This window comes from Podarcis cretensis (assembly GCF_951804945.1).
Source record: "Podarcis cretensis genome assembly, chromosome: 13".
Lineage (NCBI taxonomy): Eukaryota > Metazoa > Chordata > Lepidosauria > Squamata > Lacertidae > Podarcis > Podarcis cretensis.
In genome coordinates this window covers 21,910,611-21,938,377 of record NC_137182.1, presented here as the reverse complement: position 1 = coordinate 21,938,377, position 27,767 = coordinate 21,910,611, and the positions used below count along the sequence as shown (strand labels likewise).

The 27,767-nt window shown below is 47.6% G+C and overlaps 2 protein-coding genes and 1 long non-coding RNA gene across 4 annotated transcripts in view; 1 reads left to right on the top strand and 2 right to left on the bottom strand.

Annotated features, from left to right (window-relative positions):
• Positions 1-518: 518 nt before the first annotated feature.
• SLC35B1 (solute carrier family 35 member B1) lies at positions 519-22,864 on the bottom strand. Its single transcript, XM_079949674.1, has 10 exons — positions 22,787-22,864; positions 21,599-22,065; positions 18,895-18,998; positions 17,065-17,195; positions 15,719-15,749; positions 13,682-13,842; positions 10,496-10,622; positions 5,180-5,286; positions 3,541-3,694; positions 519-928 (listed from the first exon to the last, which is right to left on the bottom strand). Exons 1-10 carry the CDS (start codon positions 22,847-22,849, stop codon positions 876-878), a joined length of 1,398 nt encoding a protein of 465 aa, XP_079805800.1. The 5' UTR covers positions 22,850-22,864; the 3' UTR covers positions 519-875.
• LOC307201202 lies at positions 22,074-24,354 on the top strand. The gene is made up of 2 exons (XR_013832643.1): positions 22,074-22,430; positions 23,255-24,354. It is a non-coding gene; the product is annotated as an uncharacterized lncRNA (long non-coding RNA).
• Positions 23,329-27,767, bottom strand: part of FAM117A (family with sequence similarity 117 member A) — a 39,617-nt gene continuing 35,178 nt past the window's right edge. For both annotated transcript variants that reach the window (XM_079949824.1, XM_079949825.1), the window contains exons 7-8: positions 26,168-26,288; positions 23,329-25,042 (exon numbers count right to left, since the gene is read on the bottom strand). In XM_079949824.1, coding sequence (XP_079805950.1) covers positions 24,700-25,042; positions 26,168-26,288 — 464 coding nt within the window. In that variant the 3' untranslated portion in view covers positions 23,329-24,699. The remainder of the gene's footprint in view (positions 25,043-26,167; positions 26,289-27,767) is intronic.

The following is a 27,767-nucleotide window of genomic DNA, read 5'->3' as shown; positions in this document are numbered from 1 at the left end:
CTTTGTCCAAGCAACTGGAGACTGCGCCTGCATCAAGCCAACCTCTTCTCTGCCCTTTTCATGCCTCTTCTGGTTCTGGGAAACCATGGGGGAAGGGGAGATTGTTGCAGCAGGAGAGACACCAGTGACTCTTCACCGGCCTGATTCATCTCTCCCTCTTGGCCTCCCCTCCTCCTCGGCTGCTTCAGCTCTGATCCCTGACTTCACTCCGTCACAGATACTCCCTGCTCACAAAGCCCTGTTACCTCTTCAAGCTTCCGACAGCTCCTCTCCCCTGTCTTCTCCCTCATGGTCATCTCACCGCCGCTCCCCAGGCTATGAGCCTTCTTCCCTTGGAGGTTTCCCAAGCTAGTTCCTCCCACCATTCCTCTGTATCCAACCAGCCCATGACAATCAGCAACATCTAGAGGGCCAAAGGATCCCCACATATGAACTGGAGGACGTCCGTGTGACTCCCACCCAAAGCCTCCAAGAGTGAAGGACCACAAGGTGACAAAAAAAGCAAGAACACAAATCTCTCTCAATCTCTCCTCCTTTTATTTATTATGAAGGGCTCCTCTCCTTTCGTCAACTGCTTCTCTTTTTTGCCACCTGCCAACCCCAGCTTCGATTCCCAGCGCAGAGGGGAGGAGGCAGTACACGTGGAAACCTTCACGTTGTTGATTTCAATTAAAACAAAACCTTTGATTTCTCTTTTAAAAAAATATTCCAAGTTTCTTGGAGCCGCACCAAACTAATGCCCAGCCCACACTCCCAATAAAACCCCCTCTCCCCCAAAGCAGAAGTCCATATCCGATAATAGGTGCCGGGGAGTAAGACAATAAGTTAACAGTTTGTTCAGGTTGAGGTTTCCAAGAGAAGGACCCACTGCTGTCTTAATGTGAGGTTTTCTTGGACGCTTTCCCGTATCTGGCATCCAGTCCAAGTCCTGCAGAGAAACAAGAGGGGAACGCGGCTTTAAGAGGCCATCCTCACAGCTGTAGGTCGTTCCTGTGGGTGGGTGTGATTTTATTTACAATGAATGGGAGAGAGAAGTGCTTCTGCCTTCGCCCCCACCGGCCAATTACTCTCCAAGAGCCATGCTGGCTTTCAGAAGGCAAAACTGGCACCTTTGACGCTTCCCCTTCTCAGGCTAGGAGGCTGCCTCAAACAGGAAAGCTCCCTGCTTTTGTAGGGATGGTGAAAATGTGACTCGTGTTGTGTGCAGGCTGCTTGAGCTGACCGACCCCGTAACCGATAAGCTCCTTCCTCCTCTCATTTTCCCCTGCACATGTTCACACATGCAGTCATTTCCTTTCCATTTGGTCCCCCCCCCTGCAGTTTTTAAGGAATTGAATGCAAGTCCGTATATCTCTGGGTCCCCACCCCAGTCCAAGCATGCATACACCTTCCCCTTCTTTGTGGGTGGGGCCATTTGCAATCCGTAATATAAATTTAAATATTGTATATGTATGTGTGTGTGATCTATCTATCTATCTATCATCTATCTATCTCAGGCACCAGGAGAAAATGCTCCTCTTCAACCAGGCCTTTGGTTGAATAGTATTCTACAGTCTTTTGAATGTGTCTGTGCAAAGGGGTGGGTGGGGGGAACGTTTTGCTGTTTTGTTTTATTTATTTTCGTGCTTTTAACCTGTATTTTATTCTGTGAACTGCCCTGAGATCTTATGATGAAGGGCGGTATATCAATCAATTAATCAATCAATCAATCAAATAAATAAATAAATAAATAAATAGCATGCAGCCTCCAACTATTTTATGGAATGACACACTCTCTTTCTTTCTCCACGCACAAAAATGCACATTTATGCTTATACATTATGAAAATACATTATGAACACACGTGGTTCACACGACTAGCACAACCAGGAGCTGAGACCTTCTCTCTGACCACAGTAGTCTATAGGACAGAAGGTCCTACAGTGGTACCTCGGGTTACACACGCTTCAGGTTACAGACTCCGCTAACCCAGAAATAGTACCTCGGGTTAAGAACTTAGCTTCAAGATGAGAACAGAAATTGTGCTCCGGCGGCGCCGCAGCAGCAGCAGGAAGCCCCATTAGCTAAAGTGGTGCCTCAGGTTAAGAACAGTTTCAGGTTAAGAACGGACCTCTGGAACAAATTAAGTACTTAACCGGAGGTACCACTGTATTTTCATTATTCATTCTATGATAGCCTCCTTTTCTATACCAATATGTATTCATGTGGCTTGTTATTAGGAACCAAAATCTCGGGAAAGGGAACAATCTAGTGCTCCCTTGGGGAGCGGCCGAGGGCCCGTAGGATGCTGTGAACCTCATTCCCTGTGGTTGGCGGGTGACATGCGTGAAAAGCAGCCTCTGCAGAGGGGCTATGAAGCATCTCTGTTGCTGTTGCAGACCTGTCCTCTATGTAGAAAGGGTAACAGTGCTCTGGGGACATCATGGTAGTGTTTGGATCCAATGCCCTCTGGCCACGTCCCCTGGATCTGGGCTTATGTTCCTTCCCGTTGCTGGTAAGCAAGGGGAGGTGGGGAACGCACAAACCTGCTCCCTCCTGACTTTTTGCCCTGGCTGGTGAGAGTGCAGCAGGGTTTACAAAGTGGCGGTTCCTCCGCCCGGCGGCAGACTCTCCCCAGCAATCCTTGATTTTACAGAGCATCGTGGCAGTTAAATAAAACAGCTGCGGGACAAGACCCTGTTAGATGGTCCTGTCTTAAAAATGTTTTCTGAACGAATTAAATAAGTAAATAAATAATCCCCTCTCCCCCCTGAAAAACTCACCTAAAAGCTTTTCTGCTTTCCAGGCGACATAACCAAAAACTAGAACCCGAAAACCTTTTCCCCTGGGGAATCGGCCCAGATCATTTGCTCATCAGATGACCTCCCCTACCTCTGGTGCCCACGGAAGGTGCAGGTTGGGTGCTGGTTGTGGCGCTTTGTACTTAGAAGAATGCAGTTCCTGGAGAAGCTTGACATTACACACAGCGCCAGGCAAATATTCCCACCCGCCTCTTAATTTGCCCAGGCCTTCCAGCGTCTTTTATAATGGGTTTTACTATTGTCTTTACAGCTCTGCATGGATTTTATTGATTTTATGGCTACTGCTCCCGTGTATTTAATGCTTTATATGGAAATTTTTTATTGCCTTTTGTTATTCTAAATTGGATGCCACCCTGGGAATCTGTAAATAGATTTTTTAAAATTAATAATAAAACCATTCCCCGCCCCCTAACTCCCCAATGAATGGGGAGGAGAAAAGGATAGCACCGTCCTGCCTACAGACCGTCACAGGGAGGGACTAGCCAGGCTGCCCCTCCCAAGAGGAAATGCCACTTAAAGCACCAGACTTTGCAGGACCGCTTTGGCAGTTTTGCTAGGAATTGCAGAGTTGGAAAGGACCGCAAGGGTCATCTGTTCCAACCCCCTGCAATACAGGAATCGCTTCTCCAAGGTGGGTCTCGAACCCATGACCTTGAGATTAAGAGTCCCATGCTCTACCGACTGAGCTGCTGGAAACGGAGTCAAAACTCCCCCAGAAACAAATGGAGCTGAAACTTACCAAGGAATACTAGGATGGTGCCCACCCACTGCAGGCCGGTGATCGGATTGGCAAACAGGATGACCGATGCCAAGATGGTGAAGAATTTGCGGGTGGTGGTGACGATGGAGCAGGTCAGGGGCCCAAAGTATACCACAGTCATGAAGATGAAACTCTGCAATGAGACAGGGGCAGATGCGCAGTCAGGCTGGATACGATACGATACGATACGATACGGTATCTTTATTGTCACTGTCCCATACAGAACAATGAAATTGAAAAATCTACATAAGACATTCAAAAAAACCCTAAAAACTCTAAAACCCCATTTTAAAATACAATATACTATAGAGACTCCTTATGCTGTGTTTAGAACCAGAATTGCATTTGGGTAGAAACTGTTTCTCAGGCGGCTAGTCCTGGTCTTTATAACCCTATACCTTCTTCCAGAAGGCAGAAGCTGAAAGAGATAATTTCCAGGGTGTGTACTATCCTGCACTATCTCTGCAGCTTTCTTATGGCACCTGGCAGCATAGATTTGATCCAAGGTGGGAAGAGTGCACCCAATTATTCTCTCTGCAGTCTTTACAACCCTGGACAGCATTGTTTTTTCCCTGGCCGTGCAGCTCCCAAACCATACACACAGACCATAAGTTAATACTCTCCACAGTACAATGTTAAAATGCCATCAACGAGGGAACAAACAACAGCAACACAGATTTTGCATCCTCCCAGGTGGTTTTGCTGCGGGACGTGCCCCTGCGCTGTCGAGTTTGCACGTGACCGGACGCAACAGTGGGTTACATGGCCCTTTCCCCTTGGAGTACTGGGAAGAGGTAGTGCTGCTTTTCACCCACCTAGGCCAAAAAAGATTTGGGCAGAGTTTCCTTTTTCAGAGGCTGTGTCCTCCGCTCCCTCTTAGGGAACGTGGCAGCAGCCTTGCTGCTGAAGCAGAGAGGTCCAAGTAAAGAGGAAAAGCAGGGACGTGATTCCCACACGTTGCAAGGAGCCAAATGGGTGGCTTCTGAACCCAGCATGGGAGCAGAAAGGCAAAAGGCACTCTCTTGTTGATTTGCACGTCAGAGCAAAAGGGATCTAGGTGAAAGGGGCGAAGATGACAGAAAGCCCAGCTGCAGAACATGCAAGAGAATGGCCCCTCCGAGCACACGCAGAACGTCTTTTCCTTGCCAGCAAAGCGTCAAAGTCAGACTGCAGGGACAGGATGAAGAGGCAGAGCCTTAAGAACACCCCACAAAATGGCCTGAGCTGCAGTCTCTGGGAATCATCTGCAGGAGTTAAAAGGTATCTGTAGTGCACAGGACTATTGGGAGAAGATACACAGATTGTCCCCTCCTGATTCACATGATGAAGGCAAAGACCCTTGCCTACCCATGTACAGGAAGATCTTTTTCATGAGCAGTGGGGAATCATATCAGGATAACCTAGAGTTCGCTCTATGGTGGTGAAGCGCATCCTGGGAAGGGCTTCTCACTCTGGAAATAGTCCCATGAACAACCTACCCGGAAATCCATGTACTTCAAGCAGCAGACTTTATCCTACCTTTCGCCAAACGCCTTGAGAACAGAGCAAGAGTTAACACACACATCCTGGGCTGGTTAAAATGAAGAAATGCACAGAATAGCAAACGCACGCCACTCACCTGGCCCAGGGCGCTTGTCAGGCCAAAGAGGAGGATGTTGTAGATGATGCTGGGGTAACGCTCGGTGAAACTCAAGAATTCCCAAAGCTCTCCTGTAAACAAGATACCTGCAAAGGGAGGGGGGTGTTTAGAGAAATAGAATGTGCTCTCCTGTGTCTGCTTTAATCAGTAGATGTTCAAAGTTATCTGGCTCCAACTGCTGTGATGGATCGGGCCGGCAATCTACAGGGCTCAATGGTCTCACTTGACTGGGACTGGCCAGTTGACAATATTCAACCACCGAATTTTGGTGGTTCAAAACCATAAAATACTGGCTGGGGAGAAATCTGGACCTGGAAGAAACTGCTGTCTTTGTGTGTTTTAGGTGTGCATTAGGAATACGCCAGAAAGGTAACTGCAGCTGTGTTCACACGCATCTGTGCATATTGTTCTTCTAAATATTTCTTCCCATCTTTCTTCTGTAATTAAACTTGAGGCAGTGTATGCAGGGTTCGCAGATAAGTCTTCCATCCTGGCACAGACCAGAAACAGACAAGTGATATAGAGAAAAATCTAAGTCGCCAATAGCAGCAGTTTATCAGAATGAATCTAAATAATTTGTGTGTGTGGTTGTGTGATCATAAAAGATGAAATAGAAACCATATAAAAGCATTCTGATTCTATTGGTGGTTTGGGTGTTCTCTCACATATTTATTTAGAATTCAGCTCTCTCCCCCCCCCCCTTTAAGTGCCTTTAAACTTTCCTAGGCAAAACATTTATTTATGCTTACAGCCCAATCTTCCCTTCACTCAGGCAGGGGGTAAAAACAGGCAGGTGGATCCTGAAAGAGCTTGCAGGATAAGGCTACGTCTAACCAGAACAGCTACTTACACTTCATAAAGCCTAACACCCTACAGCTCCTCAATGAAAATGAGAGAAGTGTGCTGTGGAAGAACAGGGGAGCAGGCTCTTATTGAACAAACATATCCCGTTGTTCCCAAGCTTTTTGGTGATATGGACAAGATGACTCAGTATCACCAGTTACCTAACAATGATCCTGTGTGCAGCAGAGGTGCTGCTCCTGTTCATAACACCTGGAAGCACATTATGGTGGAATCTCCTCCTAACTTGCCCTGAGAAAAATGCCCTCCTCTTTTCTATTTGGTATGGTGACCAGACTACAAAATAAAGGAGCTTTTTGTCATTTAGGAGGGGAGCATGCCAGCTTCCTTGAATACACGAAAACTGGAGCCCTGATTTTCCCCCCAGTGGCTGCTGTCATGTATTCCAAAAGGAACACCCTCCAAAATACACAGGGTTTGTGTGTGTGTGCGCGCACTGCTTAAGAGGTTACGCATACAGATAAACAGCATGTAAATTATGTAAATATATAAATAAGCTGCAAGGATTGGGATGAAATCAAAGCACTGAATCCTCTCCCACCCCCTGAAAGACACACTGCAAAGTGATTCCTTTCCACTTCAGCCCCACCCGGTCCTTCTTCCTGTGCCAAAATGGCTGGAGACTCCCTCACAACTACTTTTAACTATGGCAGCCTTGTCTGCAGGCAATTCAGGCTCCAAGTATTTCCATCCACTTTCGACCAGCATTCTGCATCCTTGACCATCTCCTGTTCCACAAGAAAACAGGTCCTGTCTAGCTCGCAGGTAAGTCTGCAACGCTGCAAGCAGCGTCTGGAAGAGGAAAAAGCCAGTCCCTCCTGCTCCTTGCTCAATGAGCTATTTTTGAATTCGACGTGCCCGCCTAGCTGCTCCATGTTTTCTCATCTGCCATCACATGCAAAAGCCTCCAGCCACCTTCAGGAGAGAGAAAATGAATGGAGCAGAAACCTCCATTTTTCAGTACCAGGGAGGCCAAAGGCAGCATGTAAAGCATTCAAATGGGGCCCGCCGGGCCTCTCCACTTGGTTCGCAAGGCCATCTTGGCCAATGTCACAGGCGCTTCCCAGCCAAAGGAAAGCTGGACAGCACAGTTGGTTAGAGCATGGTGCCAATAATGCCAAGGTTGCTGGTTCAATCCTGATAAGGGACAGCTGCATTGCAGGGGGTTGGACTAGATGATCCACGGGGTCCCTTCCAACTCTACAATTCAATGGTTTTACATTGCAGATAGTTACGTCTTTATTGTCAAAGGTAACATCGCCACTCTGAACAAAAAAAATTCCTTCCAGTAGCACCTTAAAGACCAACTAAGTTAGTTCTTGGTATGAGCTTTCGTGTGCATGCACACTTCTTCAGATACACGTGTATCTGAAGAAGTGTGCATGCACACGAAAGCTCATACCAAGAACTAACTTAGTTGGTCTTTAAGGTGCTACTGGAAGGAATTTTTTTTGTTTTGACTATGGCAGACCAACACGGCTACCTATCTGTAACCGCCACTCTGGATACCTACGCACACCAATCTAGCGTCTAGGCAGCTATTCCAAGGTCCACGCTCTATGGAGCAGTTGCAGCAACACGGGACCAATTCCCCTCCGCCGGTTTATGTCCCTTCTCTCGACGGACTGCGTGCACACAGCCAGAGACCATGCCTGTGTGGAAACATCCTCTGCTCCTCCCTTTTCAACCCCCTCTTGGTTCTGGGAGACAGTGTTGAAGAGGGTAGGGAAGCCCTTGCCCCTTCACTTTCCCAACCTGCCTCCTCTTCTGACTCATCCTGTGGCTTCACCCTCCAGCTCTGAAGCTTCCCCTGGCTCTTGCCTCCTGGCTGGTACAGATTCCTACAAGCCACTGCCCCCTCTCCCAAGTCAGACTCCAGCCCCGCTTCCCCCGTGGCACATTCACCAGCATCCTGCCAGTCCCTGACAGCCAAGCACACCTACACCGGTAGTCATATGCGTGACATCAAGCGTGGGACAGGTAAAGGTGTAGCAGAGTCAAAAGGCAATTTTTGCAAACAATGCCCATCAGCTGGAGACTCCGCCTCCTACCTACGGGACCGCCTCTCCTGGTATGCCCCACAGAGAGCCTCAAGGTCCATAAATAACAACACCCTAGTGGTCCCGGGCCCTAAGGAAGTTAGATTGGCTTCGACCAGAGCCAGGGCCTTTTCAACTCTGGCTCCGGCCTGGTAGAACGCTCTGCCTCATGAGACCAGGGCCCTGTGGGATCTGATTTCTTTCCGCAGGGCCTGTAAGACAGAGTTGTTCCGCCTGGCCTTTGGCTTAGAGCCAATTTGATTCCCTTCCTCCCTCTCTCTCTCTCTTTTTTTCCTTTTCCTTCTCCTCCTGCGATGAGGCTACATTTTAATATTTTAATGTTCCATTATTTTAATGTTGTATTTTATTTTTGTTTTTAAGTTTGTAATCATTCATCTTGTTTTTATTCTTGCTTGTAAGCCGCTCTGAGCCCGGCCTTGGCTGGGGAGGGCGGGGTATAAATAAATTATTATTATTATTATTATTATAAAATCTCAGAGTCAAGGGACAGGAAAGGTCCCAATCACAGGGTAGCGTCACCATCCTCCCGGGACCAGCTTCTAGGCCAGGAGTGGGAAACTTTGTGGCCCTCCCTATTATTTTGGAAAGAAGTGAAAGCTGGACCATATTATATTGAAAGAAGTGAAAGCTGGACCATAAAGAAGGCTGATTGCTGAAGAATTGATGCTTCTGAATTATGGTGCTGGAGGAGACTCTTGAAAGTCCCATGGACTGCAAGAAGATCAAACCTATCCATTCTGAAGGAAATCAGCCCTAAGTGCTCACTGGAAGGACAGATTGTGAAGCTGAGGCTCCAATACTTTGGCCACCTCATGAGAAGAGAAGACTCCCTGGAAAAGACCCTGATGTTGGGAAAGATGGAGGGCACAAGGAGAAGGGGACGACAGAGGACAAGATGGTTGGAATAGTGTTCGCGAAGCTACAAGCATGAGTTTGGCCAAACTGCGGGAGGCAGTGGAAGACAGAAGTGCCTGGCGTGCTCTGGTCCATGGGGTCACAAAGAGTCGGACACAACTAAATGACTAAACAACAACAACTATTATATTGAACTACAACTCCCATCAGCCTTAGCCAGCATGGCCAATGGTCAGGGATGATGGGGGCTGTAGTCCAGGAGCACCAGGAGGGTGACAGCTTCCCCAAGGCCACCAAGAGATGACACAGTTAAGGATGTGCCGCCAGGAGGAATGGTCTGGTGTGCTGTCAAAGATTGGCATTTGAGAAAAAAGAAATAAAGCTGATCACCCTTCCTCTTCCAGTCAGGAAGACCCTTCCTCACAGGTTAGACTGGCTAACAAACCCTGCAAGGCTGGTGTTCTCTGTATTTTGGGGTTTTTTGCCTGGCACTGTGGACCACGGCTTGACTCACCTGGAGAAGGAAACTGCACAGTTTAATACTTAATAATTCATTTGAAGATGACAGGCCAACCGGCTTCCTTTCCACTTCTACAGAATTCATTTTAACACACTGCCTTGTTTTAAAATAATATACAGGGGAACAATCATTCTCCAAATTACTTTGGCTGCAAGGGACTGCTCCTTTTCATTAATTATCAGCTGTTTCTCCTAAGGCAGCCTCAGCGGAGAGGTCTAACAATTGCATGGGGGGGGGGGAGCCAAACTGCAAAGGTTTAACTCTTGGAAGCCTAGCAGAATGTGGAAACCACCCAGGTTGCTGGAACGAGGGAGACGCCAAACGGCGGAAACAGGCTGTTGCTGCCAAGCTGCAGTGGGACCCCAGGCAAAAGTGAGTTGCGCGCAGCACAGGAATGGTTTTTTGGGAAGGGGAGTCCTACAGGTGACATTAGCACCACTCCATGGCCATGTGGAGAAATGCACAGCAGTCGCAACCCAAGGGAGGCAGCCCTCAACATATTCAGAATTGGAAGGGACCACGATGGTCATCTCGTCCAACCCCCTGCAATGCAGGAATATTTCACTCAACGCAGGGCTTGAACCCACAACCCTGAGATGAACAGCCTCATGCTCTACCGACTGAGCTATCCAGTTTATTTAAACTGGCTTCCTGGGCAGTCTAGCTGCCAGCCAAGGAAAGGTTCGCCCTAATTCAGCAAACAGCAATTTAGGCGTGGAAACAGGTTCCTGCAGGTGAATTTACTGGACCCAGGCATATTGTGTATGAGCAGGAAGCGGGACAGAAAATGCACACCCCCATGCCTTACATGCCACAAGGATTCTGGCGTATCCAAGGCTCGTGTACTAACCAGGCTTAGACCTTCACCCTCTTTTGCAGGTACAGTCACATGCACTTAGCCTTCGGCTGCTTCCATGACGGTGCAGATCAGGGCTACTGAGGTCAAACTAGGCCGTCCTGCTTCTCCCCCCGCTCCCTGTGCCACAAGAAAGTGCTTACCGGCTCCGAGGAACAAAGTTGACCACAGATTGACATTCAGCATCATGTGATTGGAACCAGTCTGGTAATGAGCTCTCATGTGGTCCTGAGACACTCCGGTCAGTCCATCCAAGGTCAAGGATAGTAACTAGGGTGGGTGAGAGAAGGAGAAATCACACGCACATGTACGCCTGCTAATTTCGGCACGCTGGGCTGAACAAAACCTGCTTAGCAAGGGGATTAGCAACACACACATTCCCCCACAAACACAACACTCAAACAAGGATACGCCAAATCTGGTTCTGCAGCGCAGAAATGGGTGGTGTTTTCCAAGAACAGTGAACTGCAGCTTTAAGGAGAGGCCGATATCCAGCCTTTAGAGTGGGAAAGCTAACACATCTAGGCAGTTACTAATGAAGATTTAAGAATCTCCAAGTCACACGCGCAGCTTCCCAGACACTTATTCCTGCCCCCTTGTTTTCCATACCTGCCTTATCTGCATCTCCCTCTGACCTCCCTAAAAGCCTCAAACAAAAAGTACGCTTGTGTTCAATGATGACAACAGCTACTCTACAAAGTGGTAAGGTGGTCTCCATTTCCACATACAGTGGTACCTCTGGTTACGTACTTAATTTGTTCCAGAGGTCAGTTCTTAACCTGGAGCACCACTTTAGCTAATGGGGCCTCCCACTGCTGCCGCGTGATTTTTGTTTTCATCCTGAAGCAAAGTTCTTAACCCGAGGTATTATTTCTGGGTTAGCAGAGTCTGTAACCTGAAGTGTATGTAACCTGAAGCGTATGTAACCCGAGGTACCACTGTAAGTGTATGGATTAATTTAAGGCACAAGTACGGAAGCCCACCACCAAGTCAGGTTATTAATTTAAATCTCCCCCCATCCCAATTTTCACACTATGGAGCTACCAGCTGCCAAACAAAGTCAATGAACAAAAGATGGAGGAGTCATCTTTTTGCACCCATGATTTATTGAGTATACACATGTGCGCATGAGTGTGGCCTATATGGTTGGCCACACCCGCCCTGTGCCATGCAGCTCCTGGAGGGCTGGCAAAGAGCAGCCTGGTCCTCCAGCTGAGAAAGGTTAGCCACCCTGCTTTAAAATCTGAACGCACTTTAAGAATGCGCCCCTTCTCCAAGGCAAACCCCTTGCACCACAGCAGCTTCCTTCGGTTGTTGCAGCTTCATCACGATGCTATGCACTGGGATAGTGGGAATGTGCCTTGTTTGCCTTGCCCCCTGCCAACCCCAGCCCCTGCCACCACCCACGTTGCTGTAGGCCCAAAGGGGGGGGGGGCTCTTCTGCACCGCCCAGGCATGCTCCCCATGCAATTTCCCAATGATTGTAGATGGTGACAGGTGCAGACTGGAAAGGCTGTGACAGAAGAGGAGGCCCCAAAGAGCACTGGCCACTCCATCCAGGAGTAGCAGCAGAAGGGAGCAGAAAAAGGAAGCAAGAACAAAGGAAGAACAAAGGGAAAATCCCTTTCAAGATGGTGTTCCCACCTTTTCTATTTTGCCGAGCCTAGAGCAGCTGGCTAGAACAACCTGTAGAGGAGCTGGCAAGAAGCTGAACTGGAGAGAGGGGTTGTCCCAGCCCCAGTTGTAGGCTCTCAAAGTTTTTTACTCCCTGCCAGTGGAGAGGTAGGTGAAGCCAATCCAAACAGGATTTCCCCCTTCCTTCAATAGAGGAGAAAGGGCTGTTTTATAGGTGAAATGTGAGCACGATCAGAACCCACAGAAAATGACTCACACAAGAAGTGATCGACTAGAGCATCCCATTCAGCGTTGAGGTATGGAAGGCCTTAACACGAAGAAGCCTCTCAAGAGTCATAGAATGATAGAATTGTCTAGTTGGAAGGATCATCTAGTCCAACCCCTTGCAATGCAGGATATGCAGCTGTCTAACGCAGGGATCGAACCCGCAACCTTGGCATTATCAGCACCACGCTCTAACCAATGAAGCTATCCAGGCTCCTGGACAGCGATATGGAGCTGAAACAAAAGCTTCAGTCCAACATCTGGAGAGCCACAGGTTCCCTGCCCCGTGGCAGAGAAAACTCCCTGTTGCTATTATTAGCACACTCCCGAAGTGTGCTAATAAATTAACCATCACCCAGTTCAGCATGGCCGACTACGCCAGCCTTGTATTTAAGCACGTGCCTGGGAGCTCCAGGGCTGAAGAAATGAACCTATGTTGCCAATTCTCGTAGAAGACCAGCTCCTGTAGATATCAACAAAGGTAACTTGGATCAAACAGAGTGTCGGTGGTGTTACGCTCAAGGGTTAGGTATCAGCGAGGATAAGTTTGATCAAACGAAGTGTTGGTGATGTTACGCACAAGAGTTAGACAGGGTGCCGGCATTTGTCACCTGTTTTGCCCATGAAGTCTCGGGTTTCTTCAGTAAATTCTCTCTCACGGTTTTGAAATATTTATAAACATTTGAGTCCATAAGTTACATTTCTTCTTAGATTAAACTATAATATTTAATTTCTTTCTTCAGGAAATTCTCTCTCAAGATTTTGGTGTATTTACATTCATTCAACTTCATATGCTAAGTTCTCTCTTGACTTAAGCATTTATTCATTTACTAAGCCGACACTCCGTTTGATCCAACTTGCCTTTGTTGATATCTACAAGAGCCTGGCTAAAGGAACCTTTAAAGACTGAATCTTCCTTTTGGACACAATCTGAATGAGTTTTCTGTTTGTGGCTTCTGTAGTAGATCTTGTACATAGCTCTCTCAATTTTTGGATTATTAATATAAGATTTAGAACGTAGAATGGTTTGTTAGTGTTTTGTGTGCCGCTTATGTGCTGGGAGCTCCAGGGAGCAAGGCACTGCATGCAAGTGAGTGAGTGGACTGGCCACAGAGAGACTGAGAACTCCTTACCTCCTCTGTGCCCAGCAGAGAAACTGAATGGGTCGCCAGAGGAAAGAAGCACCCCTTCTTGAGCATCCAGCACAGAAACACAGCAGGCTGCTGCAAAATGGATGGAGTTCTCCATCTCTCCTTTGCCAGCACCCAGTAGGCTAATAAAGGAAGGAAGTGGCAGGCTGGTAACTTGTGTGGACTTATTCTACAAGGGTGGCTTAATGCTCCAGGCATGGGTGCTCCTCCTGCTGCGTCCAGCACCAATTGAGCACCCTGCCACTGCTGCCACAGACTTATGAATGCTCAGGGGCTTACCAGCAGGAGTTCTCCATACCCAAAGAGATGGTCGTCCCCGATGTCTCCTCCCTTTTTTGGTTTGTACATGAACAGGGCCACGCCTGTGACGATCAGCAAGACACACAGGTATTTGGACAAGGGGTATTTCTTCCTTAGCACCGTCACCCCCAGGAGCATGACTAGAAAGAAAGGAACCATGGGCAAGGTGAATCCCTGGGTGGCTCTGTTAGGAAATATAACCAACTGTTGACCTTTGCAGACTCTGCGACGTCAGCTTCCGTGCTGCGGCAATCTTGCTTCCCAAAGAGCAGGAGACACAGGCCTGTCTCAAGAACAGGAACTGTCACACTGAGTCCAAGTGACGCTCTAAACCTGCTGAGTCTCTGCCTGGTCCTGTGAGAATATGGCCTTGGAAACAGCCCCGGTCAAATAAACAAAAGATGCTTTCAGATCTGCATCTGGAGGGATCCCACGGGGCTACAAAATGTGGGTTGGCATTGCCCAGCTTGGCTTTTACAGGCTCCCTTCCCTCCCAGGAATCAATCTGTGGGGAGGACCCAAAATGAATTCTCCAACCCTGTTAGCACAATGGTTCTCAAACTTTTCCCCCTGGGCCACACTTCCAGAAAAATTTTTGCTCGTGCCACACCAAGCTATTTTCGGTAAGATATACATTGGACAACAAAAAGGAACTCTTAGCGGTGCCTGATTTATAACATAGAACACAACTAGTTTATAATATGGTCCTGGGGCATCCAGAAAGTATAAAACAATGCAGCTGCATAAGAACACGAATCACCCCCAAAATATAATTATAAATGACCCTCTGGCATGAGCCAGCCTATGCCTGGTAATCTCATTTATATTCAGTCTAATTAAATGTTTATTTGATTGTCCTGGAATTTTCCCACCATACTTGCCATCCTCTCCTGTTGCACCATTGCGGTGCACCACTCCATGTGAGAATCACAGCATTTCTAAAGGATATGCAGATTGTCAGTTCCTACTTAAGGGCTCCCTGGGCGTCTGTAGTAGCAGAACCTCTACTAGTACAGTCAAACCTCGACTCCCGAAAACCCGGAAGTAATGCTCCAGTTTTCAAACGTTTTTCGGAAGCCAAACGTCCGACGCGGCTTCCGCTTGAGTGCAGGAAGCTCCTGCAACCAGTCAGAAGCTGTGATTCATTTGTCGAACATTTCAGAAGCCGAACGGTCTTCCGGAACGGATTACGTTCGACAACCGAGGTTTGACTGTATGCAATGTTTTTGTAAAGAAAGAAAGGTGAGAGACGTTGCATGTTCTTTGTAGTTCATGAAAATCTTTAATAAAAATTATTTTATAAAAAACCAAAAGAACCTGCATTGTATTAGGTGCTGCGTTTCATTAGTTATCATCTTGAGCCACCTTTCCCTCCAAGCAGCTTAGAACAGCCTGTATTATATGAGGCTCCCAGCCCACCCTTTACTTTCAGAGGTGTATCTGGAGCCTTTAAACCACACTCTAACCCCCTTTGCTGCTCAGGTTTGGCTTTTGGTGAGTGGCATTAAGGGTCACTTTTAATTTGACTTGTGGTTATTTAACATTTAGCACACTTTCCGTTTTCATTCAGCTGCATCGTTTGAAAAGTGTTGCTACCTACCCAATCCTTCTGATGGATGGGACAGAATGCATCAATACCTGAAAGTGAAGCACTGGAGGGGTTGCTTTCGACACGGGAGAAATCTAGGTTCAGATTTCCACTCAGGTCAGATAGTCACTGGCTGCACTTAGGCAAGCCATTACCTCTCTGCCCACCTCAGGACTGTCTGAGGATAAACATGCAATTCTAGGCTCATTAAAGAGACGGCAGGCAGCAAACTCTCAAGAGCCTCCCCTCCCCTCCTTGCCATTCCAGTCCTTAACTCTGACTTCTGGGGTGAAGTCTGAATCTGGGAAGCAAACGTAGCAAAACCAAGCAGCAGGGATGCAGATTTTGTCGATATGCTCAACTCAACCACATAGTTGCTCTGCAAAGAACAAAACATGGTTCTGGTTACCAGCACAGGGGCTACGTACCTGGAATAGGTTTACAGGACTTCCCCAGCACCTACATGGGAGAAAAGGGAGAAATTTATTTAGACCTAACATTCCATAGCCTCACCCTTAGCAGCATCAGTCAGTGCCTGAGTCAACTCCGCCCCGGAGAAAAACTGATGCTTGAGGTGCAGAAGATACTCATTGAACAGACACGAAGAATCTCTGTTCTTTCCTTTTGCAAACTCATCACATCCGGCACCCTCTTTAAACTTCTATTCCTTAATTTTAAAAGCTCTCACATTCTGTGCTCTATCTCTACTCTATACTCTCTCCCTCCTTTCCTTCTTTGCTAACTCATTCTTCCCTCTCCACTATTACAAAATCACACCCCTCCCTTTTTTACATTGCCTGCGAAATCTTCCTGGTGGTGTTACTGGCCATTCCTGCTTGGCTTCTACATTCCTGAAGCCACGGCTTTCTCGGAATCCCAGCTCCTCCCCCACCTGCAGTGTTTAGTCTCCTGCACACATCTCCAATCTTGCTCATCCCTTTCAGCAATCCCATAAAGGCCATGACCCCTGCTTTGGAACCATGGCCGGTGCAAAAGGCTGTCTGGGTTAAGCAAAATGCCTAGATTTGTAAGCCCAGGGAGGGCTTGCTGAAACAACTGGGCCATCACTCTCGCCTTTGTGCCATGTGTCCAGGCACCTCTCTCACAGTCTTCTGTCTCTGTCAGCACATTGCAGGAGACTCAGGGAACAGACGATACTGTCACTTTGCTCTGGGTTGCAGAAAAGCTTTAAGCAGCATAAGCAGCTTATGCTACTTCCAACTTTACTGGAAGAGGAGCAGACAATGAAAGACCCCCAGAAACCTCTGCAAGAAAAAGTGCGCAGGGGCCTGTGTATGTAGCAGAAAGACGAGGGGAATCTGGGTGAATGTTGAAGTGGGGTGTATGCTGGTCTGGCTGCTTTCTTTTTAATACGGGTGTCCACAAATCCCGGAGCAAGCCTTGTTTGGCAGATTCTAAGCACCAAACTCTTCTAAGGTAGTTAGCAAAAAGGCAGGCAAAATGGTTTGTTCTACTGTTGATATCCCCCCTTGGAGGGTCACACACTGTTGAGAGCCTCTTATTACTCCTGTCTCATTTAAGGACCATTATTTCAGAACCATCATGGAAGAACATCACGTCTGCCACATTTATGCAGCTAGTATCCTGCTTTCAATATATTCTCTTTGCTATTCCCTGGGCTTAAGGTATCATGCATGCAGCAGTGAAAAGGTTGCCAAGCTGTGCACCAGAAAGCAGAAGACATCCCATTTCCCAGACCCTCTTCATCTCCTGCTAACCCCCTTGCTCCCACTAGCAACCTCCCCTTCTTCACCTGAGTTGGGTAGTTGACAAATTGCAGGGCAGAGTTGCTGGAGACCATGGCACCCAGGTAGGAGAGAGAGCAAGCTGCGTATAGCCAGTTCTGTGTCCGATCCACCTTGACGCTGTCAAAAAACTGGATCACTGATTGGGGGAGAAAAAGGTGAAAGAAACAGGCATGTTGGCAACAAAGCAAGAGCAGCCCAACCAATGGCAGAGCTGCATGGCCCTGGCTTTCATATGCAGAAGGTGAAATGGTTAAGGTGCTCATGCCTCTTAACTCTAAAACCTGAACATGGAATAGAGGCAAAGCCATGTCTAGGAGGACCACACAGGTATACATTGGTGCAAATCAGCAGCATTCTAACACTTGTTTCAAGGGGGGAGGGAACCAGAACCCTAAAAGTCTTTCATATTGTTTCTTACAGCCAAACAAGACATTACACATGCAATTTTCTCACAATACTCTTAAAAAAGAGATAGCAGCATCAGAACCCTGTATAACTGATTACACCAGCAGCTGGGATGGTAGGCAATAGAGGGCACATAATCCTTTCCCCCTCAGCCATTTTTTCCCTGACCAAATCACCCTCCCCTAAGCTGTTTCCCCCCCATCCAGGAAATCTCTGTGGAGTATCCAGCAGGCCAATATATATATATATATATATATATATATATATTGGAATAATATTTTATTAAGGGTTTTCTTGTTTTACAGTGTGAGTGTAATGCCTCGTATTTTTTCTCTCCATGTAACATTTTTACAAATCCGTTTCATTTGTTGAGGCATTAGGGGGAAAAGAAAAAAGAAAAAGAAAAAGAAAAAGAAAGGGGGTGGAGGGAGGGCAGATGGATGGGGGTGGGGTCGGGTAGCAGTGTTTCTATTATGCTTAATGTATGTAGAGTTTGGTGTCAGCGTGCTTGTGTTGTTCACTTGTGTTCCTTTGGTGGTGAGAGAGGTTGGGGTTGGCCTAGGGTGTGATTGTTTGTTTGTGATTGGCTGTGGTGATCTTTGTTTTCGTGTGTGAGTGGGGTGGGTGGGTGTTTTGGATCAGGTGCAGGCCAATATTTTTAAAGGAGGGGAGGGAGGAAGATAAAGGGGGCTAAGTTAAGTTGCTTGATGGTAAGACTAACTCTCCCTTCCACCTGCAATGGTAGTTGTGCTGAGGAAATGGATGCACTTGAAAGAGTGTACAACCTTCTGCTACCTTTCTGAAGCCATTTTTGAATGGGGAAAAAGGGGGAGAAAGGAACAGAGATGTCTTCTGCATGACTTTTTGCCCCTACCCTATTTTGAGTTTTCAAAACCAAAAGGCATGTGGCGGGAGAGAAAGGAAAGCGCACAAGCAACAGGAATTCTCATTCACCCGCTCCTCCCTTCCTCAGAGAAAGCTGATGAGGGTGATGCAGAGCTATCAAAAGGGAACTGAATTTCCTATCTGGATTGAAAACAGCCAGCCAAATCTCTGGCTGCAGGTGTTAATCCGATCAGGCCAAAGCAACTCCTTCCTGCAAAGGGTGTGCTTCAAACCTGGTGGGTTTTACAAAAAACTTTCACAAGTAAGAGATAGGCAAAGGGCTCAGAGCAGCCACATCACTAATTTCTTTGGAAATACAGTGGTGGTTAGCATATTGGGTTAGGACCCAAGAAGCTAGGGTTCAAATCCCCACTCAGTCATAGAACCACAATGGGAGAAATCAGGCCAGTCACAGTCTTTGAACCTAGCATACCTCAGTATTCTTGTGAAGATAAAATGGATAGGGGGAGAACCACACATACAATCTTGAGCTCCTTGGAGGAAAGGTGGAATAAAAAGGTTGTAATAAATAAAAAAGTACTTACACAGTTTGGCGAAAATAGCATTGATCACACATTGGATGAAGACCAAAGACAGAGCATATCTGAACTTTTCCTGCTTTGCTCCTTCCCCATATTTGCCTCTTGTACTGCAGGAAACCCAAATTGAGAGGGTAGAGTCAGTTGCAAAGGAAAAGGCATCAAATGACTCAACTTATTTGCACGTGTCAGTAGCAAAGGGTAGGCATGCGCTAGTTTTACGGTGGATTGAACATCTGAGATAGGCCAAGGTACATGTACTTCTTTTCAGTGAGACAAAAGGCATCAGGATCTTTCCCCCTGTGCAGTCATGGGTATCTGAGGGGAACAAAGCACAGGAATGCAATTGGAGGATTGCACTTGTGTCCCCGTCAGGAGAACACACAAACTGTAGGTCTTTTCAGATTTGTGTGGTTTCTTGCAGGGCCACGAGACAACAGCTGCTTTGGAAACAGACTACAAGGAATAGAGAGGGCAGCCCAACTCTTGAAAGTGCTTTAACTGTGGAGGAGGTAGGGGAGAAACAAGATCAAAGCCAGATAATGAGGCAGGGAGGCATAGGGAGAGGAAACACATACTCTCAAACAGCTCATAACAAGTAAAATTCAGTGGTACCTTGGGTTAAGAACTTAATTCGTTCTGGAGGTCCATTCTTAACCTGAAACTGTTCTTAACCTGAGGTACCACTTTACCTAATGGGGCCTCCCACTACCGCCGTCGTGTGATTTCTGTTGTCATCCTGAAGCAAAGTTCTTAACCCGAGGTACTATTTCTCAGTTAGCAGAGTCTGTAACCTGAAGCGCCTGTAACTGAGGTACCACTGTACAGGGGAATCCCTGCTTACGCAGAGGGGTTCTGTTTTAAGTGGGGATTCCCCCGTTCTGCCCCCTTGCAGCGCTGAAAATGACACGTGTGTCTGCAGGAACTCTTGTGCTGATCGTGCACAAGTGGGTTGGCGCTTGTATAAAAATCCAACCTCCTCCTCAAACAGCAACTGTAAGAAATGCAAGAGACGTAAGAAGTAAATCCACCAAACAGAAGGGACAAGCTGCCTTATGCAGAGTCAGACCACTGGCTTAATCTTGCTCAGTACTATCTATACTGAGTGGCAGTGGCTCTCCAGGGTTTCAAACAGGGAATGTTCCCAGCCCTACCTGAAAATGCCAGGGATTAAATCTGGCGCCTTCTGTGGGAAAAGCAGATGCTCTGCTATTGAGCTATAGAGAACACCTTAAACTCACGTGCTTTATTATAACATACAAGTGCAGCTCGTTCGTGTCCCTACAATGGAGCAAATACCGTGGTACCTCGGGTTAAGTACTTAATTCGTTCCGGAGGTCTGTTCTTAACCTGAAACTGTTCTTAACCTGAAGCACCACTTTAGCTAATGGGGCCTCCCGCTGCCGCCGCACTGTGGGAGCACAATTTCTGTTCTCATCCTGAAGCAAAGTTCTTAATCCAAGGTACTATTTCTGGGTTAGTGGAGTCTGTAACCTGAAACGTATGTAACTCAAGGTACCACTGTAGTATGATTTTTTGGTAAGGTCTATATGTCAAACGTCAGAGTTAAGTTTATGTTCTTGCTCACCGCCTTTCCCACCCACTAGCAACTCCCCCACCTCACCCCCTTGCAGGAAGCTAGTGCTGGCCTGGAACTTATTTAGTCATCCCAACTTCGAATTTTCAGCTGCAAAATTCGAATTTCATTTCTTATAGAGATGGTGGTACAGTGGTGCCCTGCAAGACGAATGCCTCGCAAGACAAAAAACCCGCTAGACGAAAGGGTTTTCCGTTTTTCAAGGCGCTTCGCAAGACGGATTTCCCTATGGACTTGCTTCGCAAGATGAAAACGTCTTGTGAGTTTTTTCCCTTCCCCCCCCTTTTTCTAAGCCGCTAATAGCTGCTAAGCCGCTAATAGCGCTAATCCACTAAGCCGCTAATAGGGATGCTTCGCAAGATGAAAAAACCTCTAGACGAAGAGACTCGCGGAACGGATTATTTTCGTCTTGCGAGGCACCACTGTATAAAACAGGGAGAACTTAAAGAGATTGCCCTCAATTTCAGAGGGCCCCTTTGCCCCCACAAGTGAAGCCTCAGGAAATTGCTCCATCAGATGCTTTCCCTTAGCTTTTCACTTAGTCTAAAAAGACCTCACCACACGAACACCACATGATCTTTGTCAACAACAAATTGTCGCTGTTTTTTATGAATATATTCTATATGGTGACTTATGGACCTAATAGGTACCTAAAGCCATTTGCACATGTTGCCATGCAAGCAGTCCATGCAGAATGTAGGCGCCCTATACACAGAAATGGGCAAACCAGTGATACTTTAGGGAGCAGGCTAGCAGGTGGAGCCCATGACTTACATCATAGGAACCTACACAACACAAAACACTGTTGCTGTATGTAGGATTTGATTTCTTTTTTATGTTATATTTTGGAAATGCACACCAAGAGTTTTTTCTCCCTTTATTTTTTTGGGGGGCCCCCAAGAGTGGGGCCCTAAGCTATAGCTTGTTTAGCTTATACGTAAATCCGGCACTGCTCCCCGCCCCCCAAGTCAGTGGAGAGAGTCTGGGGACTACGTTGCGAAGGTAGGAAGACGACGTGTGTGCATATGGGAGGCGGAGGCGGCTTTGAGGTCGCCACCAAGCAACCCCTCAAAGCCAGAGGCGCGTGTCGTGCGCGGCTTCGGGGCAACTTACATTGTCTCCTGCAGGACGCCGTACCAGAAGTAGCAGACGAAGACGCCCAGGCAGCAGAGCGGCAGACGAAACCGCTCAGGGAACAGGGCGCCGCCGCCGCCTCCGGGCCCGCCGCTCACCCCCATGACAGGCACTGGAACCGCTCCCGGCGCCGGCAGCCTCAGCGCCGGCAGCTCCACGCAAACATCCCTCAGCGGTGCCGCCGGCGGGGGGAAAGAGGGCCTCATAGAGGCGGCTGCGACGGCGGCCCGGAAGGACCCCCTCCGACTCCCGGCCGGGGGCTGCCCGCCGCGGCGCCTGACGAGGAGGAGGAGGACGCCGCCGTTTGAACGGGGGTCGGCCGAGCCGCGCGGGGGTTCGCTTGGGGGGGGGTCTTCTCTCCCGCTGCTCCGGAGCGCCCGCGTTGTTTCTTTCGCGCTTGTTACGCGCCTCTTCAGGCGCCGCGGATGGCAGCACCTCGGCGGGGCCTAGAAGGAAGCGGGCGAAAGGTTTAGACGTCGGCAAATGTGGCTCGTCGCGATGGTTCGGGAGGCGGGACCCGCGAGGAAGGGCTTTTGCCTCGTGTCGGAGCCTTATTGCTGGTTCCGGGAGAGGCGGAGCCGCGGGGGGCAGCGGCTAGGCGGCACGGTAACGCGAGGATTTGGGATACACGTGTCAGGGCGTCCAAAAGGACACGCGTTTGCTGCTGCAGTAAATTACTTACTGCGCTTATTTACCGCCTTCCTTCTCCCCCCCCCCAAAGTAATTATAATTAAGGAGGAATAAACGAAGCAGCGCCTACACAGGTACCAAGTGCAGAGTCCTGGCGGGATGCCACTTCCAGTCCCCTCTGGTATGGACGTGCCTTCAATTTAATGCACAAAAGACACACAAGCTGCTTTTTCTTACTTGCTAGCCTTCATCTTAACCTAAAATTACCCCCGTCCTCGTGGCCTTTTGGTTGAGCTGGGAGCTGACATGCGCCTTCCTAACCTCTGCGTCTGATTTTAATGGCTCAAGAAACCTAGCAAATTAATTCCCTTTTAGGGAAGGTTGCCCTAATTAAATCCTGCCTTTTACAACCCAGAGTGGCCTGTTTTGCTTAATTAAGAAAACTGATATGTCTCTTGATCATTAAAAAAGCCAAACAAAAACTTCAGTAGTCATGGTGACTTCCTTTGAAGCTTATATGCTGTCTCAGTTGAACACCTGGTCTTTATAGATGTTACCTGGCTCCCAAATGTCTCTCCTCTGCTTCTCCAAGTTCAGCATGCTATGCAGCCATTGTTGCCATCTACTACTGTTACTCGTCTCTGAACTCATTAGGATGGCCTTGACGTGACATGGGAAGAATGATGTGGCAGTCACAAACCTCCCATCAGCCAAAGTCCACAGCCTCCTGAAAAAATGTTTTGGCTCTTCTGCTCCTCTAAGTTTTAACATGGCATTGCTACCAGTCTCTGAGCTCATTAGGATGGTCTTGACATCATCAGGAAAGGAGATGTATACTTAAAGCCTGTATTAACTGAAATCCCCAGCCTCCTAAAGTATATTATTCCCAGTTTAAGCCAAACGCTTTCACTAGAGATTAGTTAATAGGTTCAACTGATGGGTTAACAAGCAAATACCAACCCAAGAATATGCCACCCATCTGTAGATTTCTTATTCTTTTTACAGAGCTGCAAGTGTGTCCAACACTTCATCCAATCCCACTGACCAATCTCTACTCAGACAAGGCACAGTACAGATACTTCAGATACCGAACAATTTTATTTTTTTAATTGGTTTAAACACCAAAATCTGCAAAAGCCTCTCCAAGACAAGGCAGTGATCCTCCAAGGCTAACATTCTTCCTTAAGCTTTTGTGATACATACATTAAAATTTACAAAACTTCAAAAGTAGCTGCAAAAATACTGTTTTCAAATAGAAAATATAGTTTCCATCTCAGGTTCAAGAAAACCTTTTCAATGCAATCCAGAGGCTTAGCAAAAAGAAGAGTTGCTTTCATTTCTAATACTTTGCAATCAAGGCATCACCAGGTTTAAGGCCTTTCACAGTTGTGCTGTGGGGGGTGGGGATGCGGGTGGCCTAAAATGTAAGTTTAAGTGAACCATGGGATCTTTGGAGTGTTCTGTGCATTAAAAAGTAGGGTTAAAGCTGAGCAGATCCCCCTGACTCATCAGCCAGAATTGTAGTAGTGTCAGACCTAACTGGACTGGCCAAATCATTACAATTAAAAAAAAAGGAAGGAAGTGGATTTGATATGCTAAGAGCTGCATTCCACCAGGGAACTTTAGACATTGTTCTGGCTTCAGCATCAGTTTCCTTTGCCAGAACTGTTGCAAGAAATCAACTCAAGAGGTCCACTGGAAAAGATGTCTGGGGAGTGTATGAAGGGGAAGGGGAAAAAGAGAGAACATTCCCTTATTCTTACTCCATAAGGGAAGGGAGTAAGACTTCAAAAAAGGCACACAAGTTGAATTTCTGTCAATTCAACTTCTAACTGTTACAGCATGATTGGAAGAGAAAATGCTCCTTTCAAGCATTTAGCTGTGTTCCAGTAATGCTAGTCTCATAGAGTGCAGGGCAGGATGCAAAATAATCTCTAGATGTCTCATTCCCTGGAAACAGATTGCCCAGCACAACTCTTGCCCAGCAGCCATCTGCTAGAGCAGCGTACACCAGTTCCTCTGGATACATGTAAACCCTTTCATCCTCCCTAGTCTGTGGAAAGCCTGAGACACATCCTTAGGATAATTCAAAACAAAACAAAACATACATGAGCTCTTGCCTCACCCAGCAAGCAAACAAGAGGAGGAAAAACCCGGTAGCTTATAGTGTGTATATTCCATCAGAGAGGATGAGGGACTCTTTGGACATCGCAATAGCAGGACAGTGACATGAACTTGTAAGGAAATGAAGTGCTTTTAAGTACCAGGAGTCAAAAGGGGGGGAAAAAACTACTGCGGCTGCAGAAAAGTCCAGTGGCAGTCTGCATTTTTTAAGGCAGTTGCTGGAGGACTTGTGTCCTAGAAGTGCTCTGTTCTCTCCATTCCAAGGCACTCTTCTCCACAGGCCACGGAGGGACCACAGATTCATTTGGGGTCTGCCCCTCTGAGCTTCAGACAACCAGGGAGCTGTGGAAGAGGACGGTGTCTTCAGCCTGGTGCCGCTTCCAAGTCTCCAAGCTCAGCGGAGGAGATTTTGGGTTCTCGACGAAGTCGTCTCCCCTCGAGTCTTTCCGCAAACTGAGGATTGGGACCGTGTGAGTGGGCTGGCAGGAGGAGAATGTGCCTGGTGGCATGGGGCTGGGAGAGGAAGAGAAGTCTCTGAACAGGAAGTCCACACTGGGAATAAAAGGCTTCACCAGGCTGAATCGGCAAAAGGCAGAGCCAGTTGGGTTGAAGTGAACTTTGTTCTTATCGGGACAGGAGGGCAGGAAAGTCTGATCAGGGCTTGGAGGCCTGGAGAGGAAGAAACCACAAGGAGAAAGAGATGAGGAATGCAAGGATTGATGCCATCAACTGGCTGGAGTTTCGACTGGTCGTCGTAAAGATCCTTTACAGTGGGAACAGCAAGGAGGAGTGTGTGAAGGAAGAGAATCTTTGACGTTCCTCGGTTTTGCACTTTGGGACATGGGCGGGGAACCTGTGGTCCAACAAGACCTGCACGGTCCAACTCCTATCAGCCCCAGCCATCGTGACTGATGGTTAGGAATGCTGAGGGCTGGTTGGTAGGTTGGATCGTGATGTTTCCCCAACCCCTGTGGGCCACTCACATGTCAATCACTTGACATCATCATGACATTAGGAAAAGCATTCCTCCCTGCACCATTTGCTGTTTAACCTTTCAGCCAAAAGGCTCTTATAGAAAGCCCAAATTTGGGCAGGGTTTGCTGTCACGGCCAGTCAGCTGATTGTTCTTGGCAAGTAGGGCTTGCTGTCAATGCCAATCAGGGGTACACTTTAAGGCTCCCAGTTTGTCATTTGTCCCACACATATGACATCAGGTGCATGGGTGTGTATTTTGGGGGAAGCAGCCTCAGGGGCTAAATTAGGACCACGGGACACAAGTGGTGCTGTGGGTTAAACCACAGAGCCTAGGGCTTGCCAATCAGAAGGCAGTTTGAATCCCCGCGACGGGGTGAGTTCCCGTTGCTCGGTTCCTGCTCCTGCCAACCTAGCAGTTTGAAATCACGTCAAAGTGCAAGTAGATAAATAGGTACCGCTCCGGCGGGAAGGTAAATGGAGTTTCCGTGCACTGCTCTGGTTCCCCAGAAGCGGCTTTGTCATGCTGGCCACATGACCCAGAAGCTGTACGCCGGCTCCCTCAGCCAATAATGCGAGATGAGCGCCGCAACCCCAGAGTCGGCCACGACTGGACTTAACGGTCAGGGGTCCCTTTACTTTTACCTAGGGATCTAGTATTTTACCTAGGGATCTAGTATTTACTTTTACCTAGGGATCTAGTATTTGGACCACAGACCAGAGGTTTCCCAGGGCTGATCCTGTAGGAAGTGGACTGCATTGTATAAGACTGCAGTATCTTGGCCTGCTGTGTCCCTAGAGGCAAGTACCCTTCTCACTTACGCAGCTTCCTCAAAAGCCCGGATTTTCTCACAACCCTCTGGAGGTTCCCGCTTGAACATATAGGTGTGGTTGGGACGAGGAGACAGGGCAAAGGCAAGGACTGGAGAAGAGCTGCCGTTTTCTGGCGGAAGCGGGGGAGAAAAAGAGAAAGGCTTAAATGTGACACAGAAAAATGCAGAACCAGTAATGCAGTAATGCATCTATATCTGGAAGAATTGTTTGCATAATGTCTCATCCAGGTCATTGATTCTAAAGCTATTCTTGTCGTGTCTTCTGTACACTCAGCCTTATTAAAAATCCAGGGTTTTTTATCTGTATAGGCAAAATCCCTATGGAGTCACTGATTAGATGGCAACACTTTTATACTTTTGTTGCAAACTGCAGTGACACATAGTTTTAAACAAATTGGTGGTTGGTAAAGGTGCTTATCAATAAATGTTCACATGCAGATTCGGGGCTGTCTGTGTATCCTGTAAACAGAAGGAAAGTTTTGGGTTTGGTCAGTTTTGGAAGTCTGGCCTGCTACCTCCCTTGCTCTGGGTCTCTGCTTCCCGTTTCCAACTTCACCCTTCGCCACACATTCCCAGTCTTTCTCCCTTCTTACACATTCAGGGGGCACTCCCAGAAACGCCTCCAATATTTACAAGTCCTCCCTCCATCCTTTCCCCCTTCACTGGGGTATCGCAGAATACAGTGGGCTTTTCCCTGCCCTTGCTGCCATAAAAAAAAGAAAAGGTTACAAAACTAGCAGCCAGGTCCATATGTAGGCGGATGTAGGGTGGGATTTTCACCATTTCTCTTCATATAAGACTTGAGAAACTTGGTTTGATACACGTTACAGTCAGGAGGATTCTAAATGCCCAAATAATTAGAACGGCAATTATTTAGGGATAAAAGATGTGATCTCCTGAATGAGCAGGGTCAGATTTGGAATGAAGTTCAAGCCAATTAGATTGCGACCTTGTATAGGCACATCACACTGTCTGCGATCCCTAATATCCGTACTCTTCCCTGCAACTGGTTTGTGGACACTGATGATCCATGGAAAGGGAAGAGCAGGCTGGATCTCTATTTTAGGGTTTAGTTGCTCTGAGTTAGCAATGCAGCGCAAGTCAGTAAAATGAGGTTCATGCTCCATTGCTTGCCTTTGGTTACCCTCCCCCACAATTCCAAGGCAAGTCTATGAGCATCAATGTGCTGTCGCTGTTTATTTCCTTGACATCTGACGGTAGGGTGTTCCACAGGGTGGGTGCCACCACCGAGAAGGCCCTCTGTCTGGTTCCCTGTAACCTCACTTCTTGCAGTGTGGGAACTGCCAGAAGGCCCTCGGAGCTGGACCTCAGTGTCTGGGCTGAATAATGGGTACCGAGGCCTTTTAGGGCTTTAAAGGTCAGCACCAACACTTCCAGACTGTCTTGATTACCCATGCCATCAAACTCACTTCGTGCATATATATATACACACACATCTGAATGGCTGAGTTCAGATGTCTTCTGTAAGTTGTGCAGTTCTTTATCTCCCTTGACATCTGATGGGAGGGCGTTCCACAGGGCGGGTGCCACTACCTCTGCCTGGTTCCCTGTAACCTCACTTCTTGCAG

What these genes read in the sequence shown, in the direction of transcription:
- SLC35B1 (XM_079949674.1), bottom strand. Translation starts at nt 22,849, where the DNA reads ATGCTGAACTTGGAGAAGCAGAGGAGAGACATTTGGGAGCCAGGTAAC. An exon ending in TGCTATTTTCGCCAAACTGT is followed by an intron (nt 17,196 to 18,894) that starts GTAAGTACTTTT and finishes TCCCCCAATCAG; the next exon opens with TGATCCAGTTTTTTGACAGC. An exon ending in GGTATGGAGAACTCCTGCTG is followed by an intron (nt 10,623 to 13,681) that starts GTAAGCCCCTGA and finishes CACCCACCCTAG; the next exon opens with TTACTATCCTTGACCTTGGA.